Raw genomic sequence first — 10,457 nt, forward strand, 5'->3', positions numbered from 1 at the left:
AATAGTTATTTTCAGATTTTCCAAGAAAATGATATTTGTATTATCTTTTAGATATATTTCAGTACATAATTTCTTTATTATATAAAAGTCATTTTTTTTTTTTAAAATCTCACTTTCTTTCGATAAATTTTAATAAAAAATATATAAAAAAGTGATACATATAACATTTCTCCCTAAATAGATAATATAATAAGCTTTGAAATAGTTGGTTGTTAAGTAATCTAACATCGAATTGTCCCTTCTCGTAATGAATACCGATGCTTATGTACGTCACAATAATAAATAGTTATGAATTAAAATTAAATTATTGCAAATACTTGGTCTAAGAGCTATAAATGTGCTAATTAATTAAATAATTAAAAACTCAAATGTTTTAGTATATGCACGCATGTGGATAAAACTTTGTTTGTCTATATAAGTTGGAGAGGTTCTGCTTATGGTTTCAATTGTAATTAAAGATTGTGCGTTCAATAATTTTGTAGTGATCTCTTGTTAATATGGCAAGCTTTTCACATCTCCCACATGCTGCAAAAAGGTATTAATTATGAACTAATATGTTATCTAACTTATGTGTGTATGTGCATATTGTTTTGGGGTGACTTTCATAGGCAAAAATGCTTAATTTTTTTTTTCAATATTGAAATCTATCTCTGCATGAATATCAATCAGAATATTATTAATTGAGTTAATACTCAATTTGGTTATGAAGTTACACATGAGTCTCAATTTAGTCTTTGAAATTTTAATTACCTCTATTTAGTCCCTAAAGTTTATAAATGTGCCTCATATTAGTCTCTGAGACGATTTTTAGTATAAAAACGTTAATGGAGCGCTGTTATAAACTATCAAATATCACGTTAAAACTTGTAAAATGTTGTAGTTTTGATTTTGGCACTTAAATAACTCAAAAACGACATCGTATCACTTATTTTATTAGGTAATTTTAATAAACACCATTTACGATATTGTTTTTGAGTTATTTGAGTGCCAAAACTAGAACGACATCATTTTACAAAGTTTAGTGTGGCATCCGGCTATTCACGACAGTATTCTGTTAACGTCAAGGACTAACACGAGTTATGTTCACAAAATTTGAGAACTAAATAAAAGCAATTGAAACTTTAGGGATTAAATTAAAACTTGCATGTAAATTTAGGGACCAAATTGAATATTATCTCTTATTAATTTTACATGAACCCCCTTTTTGGGATTGAATATTTTTTGTCACCGGACTGAAATTAAATTTATAAGATTATTAATAACAAAAGCATAAACATAATATGGGCTTGATTTAGTCCATAGACCTTTTTTTCATTTATGGAATGGGTCAAGGCCCAAAACAATAACACAGCCAATGAGCCAATGACATATTATAAAATAGAGTTAAGTACGGCTAAGACTCCATGAACCAAAAAAAAAAGTACAGCTAAGACTTTAGTTGAACATATTGCCCTCGAATTCTAGACTAGCCTAGTCACTGTAGTGTATCTAACTAGCCATATAAAAATGCTATTCGTATATCAATATTTATTTTATACTATAATTAATTTTAATAATTAATTTTAATGTACACGTAACATAATTAATTCAATTAGGGGTTTAAGATTGTTGAACGAGACAACCCAACCTATTTAAGTCCGGGCTGTGTAAACCTAGAAGTATACAGGCAAGTCCATTTAGATTTTATTCAATTATTAGTCTCAATTTCTAGATTAGGACTAATTATGGCTAGTTTAGCAGGTTATACGCGCTAATATATTTATTTTTTGTTTTTTTGAAAAAAAATCAATATTTTGGGTCTAATTTATATAAACTATTTTTTAGCAGTGGATTGAGTTTTTAAATTGGATAAAAAGAAAAATTAGAAATGAACTGAATCTTTTTGAAAATACAAAACAAAAAAAAATTAAATGGACCAAGAAAATTGTAAACGGATTATCCATTTAATGAAAAATTTTTGCAGTTTAATCCGACTAAACCCATTTAACTGTCCTAAATCCAACTATTATAATAAGTAAATTCATAACATAGTTAACCGATTTAATTTGACCGAATGAGTTAATCACTCGTGCTTAAATAAGTATCTAGTTCGAGTTCGAGTCCGCCTTGGAATAAATGTTGTGCATTCTTTAGTTGAATATATGCTATTGAGGACTTGAGGTACATTATTGAATTATGAATTGTAAAGAAATATAAATTTGATAAATGTGATGCTATAGTTCCTTTTCAAGAATTTGAACTGCTCTGTAAATTTTTGCTTAGACTTGAAGGAAAGGTGGTTTTGATTACCGGTGGCGCTAGGGGCCTTGGTGAGTGCATGGCAAGGCTGTTCTGCAAAAATGGCGCCAAGGTTGTGATTGCCGACATTCGAGACCAACAAGGACTCGCCCTCCAAGATACCATAGGAGTTCAATTCGCAACCTATGTACATTGTGATGTAACTAAAGAAGATGATGTTGAAAATGCAGTTAACTTAGCAATATCAAAGTATCAAAAACTAGACATAATTGTTAACAATGCTATGCAAATAGATGATGCTAAGCCTAGCATTCTTGATAATGATGTGTCTGAATTCGAGCGCGTTCTTAGAGTTAACCTCACAGGGCCTTTCTTGGGAATCAAGCATGCAGCTAGAGTGATGATCCCAGAGAAAAAGGGTAGTATTGTAAATGTGGGAAGTGTATGTTCAAGCATTGGAGGAGTTGCAACTCATGCATACACAAGCTCCAAGCATGGCTTAATTGGACTCACAAAGAATGCTGCTGCTGAACTTGGAAAATTTGGGATAAGAGTGAATTGCTTGTCTCCTTACTTTATTGCAAATGATGCAGCTAAAGAGTTCTTCAAACTTGATGATGAAGGGTGTTTAAATGTTTATTCCAATCTTAAAGGGATTCATTTGATGGAAGAAGATGTAGCACAAGCTGCACTTTATTTGGCTAGTGATGAGTCCAAGTACATCAGTGGTCATAATCTAGCTGTGGATGGTGGTTTCACTACAATCAATCCAATTTTTGGTGTGTTCTCACAATCTTAAATTGGAATCTTCGATTCATCGTCATCTCATCGTTTATGGAATCTTTGTAAACGTGCAATTGGGTTTTCTATGAAATAATTAATAAGTGCAGTACTTAATAACATATAAGTAAACTTGATTTAAAATTAGGTTATTGCATTGCTATGTAAAATCGTAACTTCAGCGTACACTTTGCTTAGAATCTGATAAAATGTAATAAGTGTGTGATTATGAATGTTACATATATGAAATTATAGATGTTAAGTTAAATAAGATAACTTCGAATTATTGTCTCCCTAATATTACTGTTCTAATAAATGAGATTGTCTAACATCTAAATAAGTTGGATACACAGGCACAGAATGACTGATATGACTCATTTTTCATATATACTCCACAACATGAATTAAGAATGATTAAGCTTGTGTATCAATCAATATCAATGGAGTATGATCACTAGTTAATTTAATTTGCTCCACCAAAGTGCCCTTGTAGTTCATCACTCTTGAATTTTTCACACTCTGCTTCCAGTTAAGTGTTTGACTTAGAGAGTTTCATCACTAAATTCACATTTGTTAAAATTAGCTTTGCCATCATCATGATGACAAATTGACCATTAGGACACAATTTTTTTCTTCTTTTTTTTGTTAAAAAAAAGTTATTGTTAGCTCAATAAGCATTTCCAACTTTCCATGCCCTGTGTTAGAGACTTTAGATAGAACCTTTTGAGTTTGTTACAAATTGTAAATCAGGTTTAGTTACCAAGTTGCTGTATAGACTCATTGTAATTACCTTTTCTAAGTTATAATTTTCTAGTTTCATTCTATCCATTGTTTTCTCTTATCACCATGGATTTCACCACCCTCTCAATTGACATTCAAAAGGGTAGTATTTTCCTCCTGCAGAATTGAATCCAACACTATCAAAATAGCAGCAGATACATATATATTGCATAAATTAGGTCAGAAAAATTACAAAAGAAAAAAAAAAAAAAGAAGACTCTGATAACAATCATAAACACACCGAATTTCTTTTCAGCTTTTTTAGTACCCTCTTCTAACCAAGAGGGATGTCAACATTGTAATAAAAGATAAAAATATGTATATAAATAAAAATCATAAGAATTTCATTCGTTGTTCATTTCAAACTCTTTTTTTTTTGTTTTCAACTTTTGGAAGTGCCATTTCTTCTTTGAGTAGAAACATAAGCTCTAAGAGATGGTGAGTGAGCAAGAACATCAGGTGCAATAGTTGTGTTCTGAGTTCCACTCTTCTGCTGCATCCTTCTCCTAGCAATGTACCCTCTAACCCATGGTGTCACATCCTCATTGATCTTGATCATTATGAAGAAAATTATGCGGTAGATTATAATCATGCTGAAGATCACACTTAGGTCTATCCACTTTGATCTGTTCACATCAATCTGGAAAACATTCTCTAGGATGTATTCGCCCGGTATCTTTGGAAGATCCGGCGTCTGGTTGTCGAATATCAAGCCAGTTAGATCATTCTGGTATTGTCCCTGCAAGAGTTTTTTCATTGCTTTCAATAGTCTAAAAAATTGAACTGAGAAATAATAAATAGACATTCACAAGAATTGAAGTGTCACAAACTTTCTTACTTGTAGTGCCCAAAAATGGAAACTGATGTATGACATTGGATAGCGCCAGACTGGCTTTGGAATATCATGTGGAAGCCTAAAGTAGCCAGACACCAGCATGAATATTCCCTAAGAGTAGTTTATCAATCATGAAAAAGAAAATTCATCCATAAGTTTTAGTTAAATGGAATCTATATAACAAATTAATTGAGCAAATGCTATGTTTAGTAAGTGAACAAGTACATGATTCGTTTCCATATAAGATAAAATACAATTGTCATGTCAGCATAGTATTTTTAAAACTTTATAAGAAGAGCATTGATTTATTTAATAGGGAGGATATGATTGAATGTGCATGTGCATACCTGAATCCCTGCTCCAATTATGATGCCCATGAGGAAGTTGGGGACAATGCTAGCTATTGCCATCATTAAGCTCTCAACAACTGTGACACTTGCATAAAGGCACAGCACAAAGAAGAGGTAATGCCAAAAACCAGGGTGAAGCCTAACCATGAAGTAACAGATTGTTCCAGACAGAAAAGTTATTAATATCAGGAATGGCATTGCAGATAATGTGTTGCTTATCACAAATGCAGTCACACCATAGTGCCCATTCAGTCTTTCCCTTTGGAAAACCTGTAATTAACACACAATATATAATCACATTATGAAAATTATACCTACTTAGTACTACTCCCTTCGTTCCACAATGATAAATTGTTTTAACATTTTCTGATACTATCATGAATCAATAATTCTCGATGCAATTTGTACCGGAAAGCATTGATTCATGAACGTATCAGAAAAGTCAAAACAACTGATTATTGTGAAACTGAGAGAGTATTATATTAGGTCATATTTGTGGCGAAATAGTAACCACATAGGGCTTAATGACTTACCTTCATGTCTTCAACAAATGAAGGGAATCCACCAATTGACATGAATGTGACAAAACCAAACACAAATGATGCACATGAGCCTCTAGCCTAAGAAAAACAATAACATAGGTAGTTAAATCAACTTTCTTGCCAAACTAAAATCCACATGCATCATTTATTCACCGCAACCAACTTTGAATTTGCTTCAAATCTAAAGAAACCAAGTACCAGAATTGAATTGTAGCCTGTTCCCACGTTCAAATAAATGGTTCCAATGCAGATAGTGACCACAATGTAGATCACAAGCCTAAGCCAATAGTAACCAAAGTCCCTAGACATGTTGATGAAGGAGCGCTTTGTTAAAGTGTAAGACTGCATTAAGAAGCTAGCTTGGCTTCCTCCTGCGTCAAGCACTGTTCCTTTCTGCAGAAAATTATGAAGAAAAAAAAAAGATTACTCATTTGCATAGTGCTAAGTTTGGTGCAGTTGATATCAATAGCAATAAGGCTGTGTTTGGATACTGTTTTAAAAACAAAATTTATGTACTTTCTGTACTTACAACTTTGGATATCTCATCCACTTTCTGTATTGCAGCATAAGAATGCTGAGAAGTGCGGTAGTAATCAATAAGAGTCCTGATAGCTTCAGCAGTAGTGATCTTATCCAAGGGATCATCACTTCCCTCAAACTGAGATAACAAAGTTAAAACATTTTAGCAAAGGAACATATATAAATTCATAATTGTCATAAATAGGGACTGATCATAACCACAATCTTAAAAAGAATGAAACTAAAATGTTGCAATAGTCAAGATTATGACATGCATAAAGATGAGTAGAATAATAGTACCCTGAGTTTCATGGACCCTTTAAGAGTTGATTTGACTTTGTCAAAGTCAGAGTTGATGCATCTAAGGAAATGATCTGATGGATTCCTCAATGCAGGGCATGGAAAACCAGCTTGTGCAAAGAACTGTTGAAAGCATGCAGCATAATAATGCTCAGAATCAATCACATAAAAATGAATAATTTTAAGAATTTAGAAATAGTATTATTATTATTGGTAGATTGGTACCTCATATGCCTCAGAAGCTTGGCCAAAGTAAACAGTTTTGCCACCAGAGAGCAAGTACAATTGATCAAAGAGTTCAAACACTTCACTGCTTGGTTGATGAATGGAAGCTATTACTGTTCTTCCATCTCTTGCCAATGCACGCAGTGTCTGAGTCACAAAGAAAGCCGAAGCACTGCAAAAACAACAACACATGTAAAGTTTTAATTGGGATAAGAAAATCTATACAAAATTAGAAGAGAAAATCAAAACAGAGAACATATGAATTCAGCACATACAGACTTTTTTTTTTATGCATGCTACTATGTCTATAATTAATGTGGCTATACAACTTTTATCAACATTTAAAAAATATTGTCAAAATTTATCTGGGGTTTCTTAAATATTTGATAATATTTTTTAATTTAAAAAATAAAGTAAAAAGTATTGTGAAAATGTAAAAGTATAATTTACTTTTTAATCATATAAAGTAAAAAGTGTAATCTAATTTTGTTATTAAAATCGTATAACTATCGTAACCAACAAAGACTCTGCTTTTTAATTTATCTTACAACTACTGTTGTGTCTCATCAAGAAGGTGGAAAATAAATTAGAGTAATATTAAATAATGAACCTTTTTTTCATTTAATATTATTTTTTTAAATTATTTTGTTTATCCTAAATCTAAATTCTAAATCATAAATTTTTAATCTTAAATTTTGAATTATTAATTTAAATATTAAAATTAATTGATATTGGCTAACTAAAAATTAATTTTTTATTTTTTCCACTTAATATTATCATGGCTTTGTGGTTATAAAAATATAAATAAATACTAAATACAGATACTAAATTAATAAACCCATAGAAATCATTGTAGTAGTGTTAGATGATTTAGTTGACAAAGGTCAATTTTACGAATTTATAATATGTCATATGTGCCTATTTAATCGTGACTTCATATATATAATAGATGATATGATGATGTAGAAAAATATTAAAATGAGCCTTTAATTATTTATTGCATCAACTTTATCTTTTCTGCAAGAATAGGAAATCCTGTGTTTAAATAAATAACCTAATATAGAAACAGGACAAGAAGAATACGAAATAAAGTAGTGGCTACGGATCTTCAACTACATCTTCCTAATGAGTATCTATTTTTTATTTTTCACTATATATATTAAATAATAGTTTTTGTCCTGATGCTTTCCAGTTCAACTCTTACAGGAGTGTATCTTAGTCAACCCAACTACATTAATTATCTCCCCATCCTAAACCTCCCAACAAACCCTCTAGTTAACTGCAAATTAAAGCTTTAGTATTCAAAGAGACATAGACCACATATTAAGTGTTATAATTACAATATTTTTTCCAGCTTGATAAAAAGCACATATAATTACAATATTTTTATATGAGTGATGGAATTGATGAGTAATTTTATGTTTAAAAATAAAGTATATTTATATTATTTGTAGCATAAAATAGTTGTGAAGGAAGAAATAGACAGATGGACAAAGAAAATAAATGCAGTTAAAGTGAAATCCAACTACCTGTCTAAGCCACTAGTAGGTTCATCAAGGAAGAGCAACCTAGGCCTCATCAATATTTCCAATGCAATGCTAACCCTTCTCTTCTCCCCACCACTGATCCCACGCAGGTGCCAGTTCCCTATCACTGTGTCAGCACAATCTTGAAGCCCCATCGCCACTATCGTGCTCTCAACCAATGCCCTTTTGTCCGACCTTGCCATCTTATCTGGCAACCGCAGCCTTGCTGAATATGATATCGTCTCTCTTACTGTTAGGGTCCCAATTAAGTTGTCATCTTGTGTCACGTAAGCCTAATCATTCCAAGTTAAAATAATAATTAATAAAGTTCCAACTAATTAACCCAACTCACATGTCAAAATTTATTATATGCTGGTTGGTTATTAGGTATGTACATAGATATGGATTAAATCTAACAAAAAGTTCATCTCAAAGTTCAATACCTAACAAAATCTAAACCATAAAAAATGATAAAAGACAAGTATTATTACTTATGATTAGTAGTAAGACTAACGAAACAAGCCTGTTTTTGGTTACGGTAATAATTTAAAGATTCTCAATTAATAACTTAATACAAAGATAGATACAATTGAGTATTTGCCGTGTAATAATTAAAGTATATGGGTAATGATTAGTATTTTAATTCATTTTTCTAATATTTAAAAAATTAAAATAATAAATTAAGATTGTAATATAAAATAGAAAAAATATATATAAGTGTGATGATAGAAATATAGTTACGGCGGTGCCGAAGGAGAGCTTGGCTTTGCGACCGTTGAGGAGGATGGTGCCGGAGAGGAAGGCATTGGCGGCAAGGCGACTGGAAAGAGCGTCGAGGAGAGTGGATTTTCCGGAGCCGGAGGGGCCCATGAGTGCAGTGAAGGTTCCAGGCTCAGCATAACCGGTTAAACCTTCTAGAACATTCTGCGTCTCTCCGTTGCTGAGAGTGACCATAACCGTCAGATCCTTCCACGTCAGCCTGGCCGATACGTCTCCGATGAACTCCGTGTCCGTCTTCTCCCTCCAAAGAGTCTCACTCAGAGGACTCAACGCCGGAACCACCCCTCCTCCATTGTTATTATTATTATTATTCCCCGAAGGTTTACTTGCCTCTATCTCCATAACCACTTCACTAGTTACTTTCGATTGATCAGAAACTGCATATAATATAGAAGCAAAAGAAAAGGATAAAAGGGTAATTACAAGTGTATGTTTATGTTTATAGACCTAAAAGGAGTAACATGAGTTTTGTGAGGGTGAATGAGAAAGTTGTGTGTGTTGAGAAGCTTTGACTGAGTAGGAAGCGATGAAGGGTTTAAGAGAGATGATGTCCCATGCAAAAAGGGTTTAGTTTATGGTATGCAAATATGAATATGAATATGAATGAACCACTATAATTAACTAGAGAGAGAGAGAGAGGAAGATGATGAGGTGCTGAAGGTTGAGCCATTTTATGGAGCAATTAATGGATACAGCTAGTTGTTGGTAGCTAACATTTAATGCCAAAACCGACCCCCATTTAACTCAAGGCATGTGTTATTATTAATATATATTTTTTAATCCGTCTATATAACAATAATACTGTGTGTATGTGCGCCCCCTCTTTCAGTAAGCATATCTGTATGACTCTATCTGTCCCATCCTCCGTTCACATTTTACTCTTTCTAATTAACATAATTATTCATAATTCATAAATCTATATGTACTAATATTGTGCCGTGTAATATCAACATGCATGGTATGGTAGTTATGACTGACATTAGGAGTGTTCACGATGCGATTTTGTTCGGTTTTAAGGAAAAAAGTCATTCAATCCGAATACTTTATGTGTGGTGCAATTTGGATTGGATGAACTTTTTTTGGAAATTCGATCCGATCTGATCCAATTACAAACGGTTTGGATCGGTTTGGATTTGCAGTTTTTTAAATAAAAAAATTAAATATATATATATATAACAAATTTCAACATCAAATTTTAAATAATCAACAATAACATAACAAGTCTTAGCAATATCTTAAAAGGTCAACGATAACATAACAATAGAAATAAAATTATAGATTAGTTAAAATAAATAAATAAATAACATTTTGAACATAAAATATTTATTAAATAATAATAATACATGAATAATAGAAAAATATATAACAAATTGAACATATTATAAGTATAATTGTAAATATGATAATAAAATAATAATATTATAGCACATTGTGCGGTTTGGATTGGATTGGATCGGTTATGAAAAGTAGATCCGAAATCCGATCCAATCCAGTAGTTTGCAAAAAATATAATCCAATCAAATCCGAATTAGTGCGGTTTTAATCGGTTTTCGATCTGAATTGGATTGGATGAACGGTTTAA

General features: G+C 31.9%; 2 protein-coding genes across 2 annotated transcripts; one reads left to right on the top strand and one right to left on the bottom strand.

Annotated features, from left to right (window-relative positions):
* Positions 1-419: 419 nt before the first annotated feature.
* Positions 420-3,182, top strand: LOC112747277 (secoisolariciresinol dehydrogenase-like). Its single transcript, XM_025795233.2, has 2 exons — positions 420-535; positions 2,263-3,182. Exons 1-2 carry the CDS (start codon positions 498-500, stop codon positions 3,035-3,037), a joined length of 813 nt encoding a protein of 270 aa, XP_025651018.1. The 5' UTR covers positions 420-497; the 3' UTR covers positions 3,038-3,182.
* Positions 3,183-3,936: 754 nt separating this feature from the next.
* On the bottom strand, positions 3,937-9,770 carry LOC112751634 (ABC transporter G family member 11). Its single transcript, XM_025800847.3, has 10 exons — positions 8,837-9,770; positions 8,099-8,388; positions 6,570-6,741; positions 6,345-6,467; positions 6,055-6,183; positions 5,724-5,918; positions 5,517-5,603; positions 4,981-5,253; positions 4,637-4,744; positions 3,937-4,537 (listed from the first exon to the last, which is right to left on the bottom strand). Exons 1-10 carry the CDS (start codon positions 9,215-9,217, stop codon positions 4,181-4,183), a joined length of 2,115 nt encoding a protein of 704 aa, XP_025656632.1. The 5' UTR covers positions 9,218-9,770; the 3' UTR covers positions 3,937-4,180.
* Positions 9,771-10,457: the final 687 nt, after the last annotated feature.

The sequence above is a fragment of the Arachis hypogaea genome, chromosome 15 (assembly GCF_003086295.3).
Source record: "Arachis hypogaea cultivar Tifrunner chromosome 15, arahy.Tifrunner.gnm2.J5K5, whole genome shotgun sequence".
In the NCBI taxonomy this organism is placed as follows: Eukaryota; Viridiplantae; Streptophyta; class Magnoliopsida; order Fabales; family Fabaceae; genus Arachis; species Arachis hypogaea.

Excerpts from the sequence above, each read along its gene's own strand:
- LOC112747277 (XM_025795233.2), top strand. The coding sequence starts at position 498 with ATGGCAAGCTTTTCACATCTCCCACATGCTGCAAAAAG. Across the intron at positions 536-2,262 it reads CTCCCACATGCTGCAAAAAG|ACTTGAAGGAAAGGTGGTTT; the intron begins GTATTAATTATG and ends ATTTTTGCTTAG.
- LOC112751634 (XM_025800847.3), bottom strand. The coding sequence starts at position 9,217 with ATGGAGATAGAGGCAAGTAAACCTTCGGGGAATAATAATAATAATAAC. Across the intron at positions 6,468-6,569 it reads AAGCTTCTGAGGCATATGAG|TTCTTTGCACAAGCTGGTTT; the intron begins GTACCAATCTAC and ends TGCTTTCAACAG. Across the intron at positions 4,538-4,636 it reads TCCATTTTTGGGCACTACAA|GGACAATACCAGAATGATCT; the intron begins GTAAGAAAGTTT and ends AAACTCTTGCAG.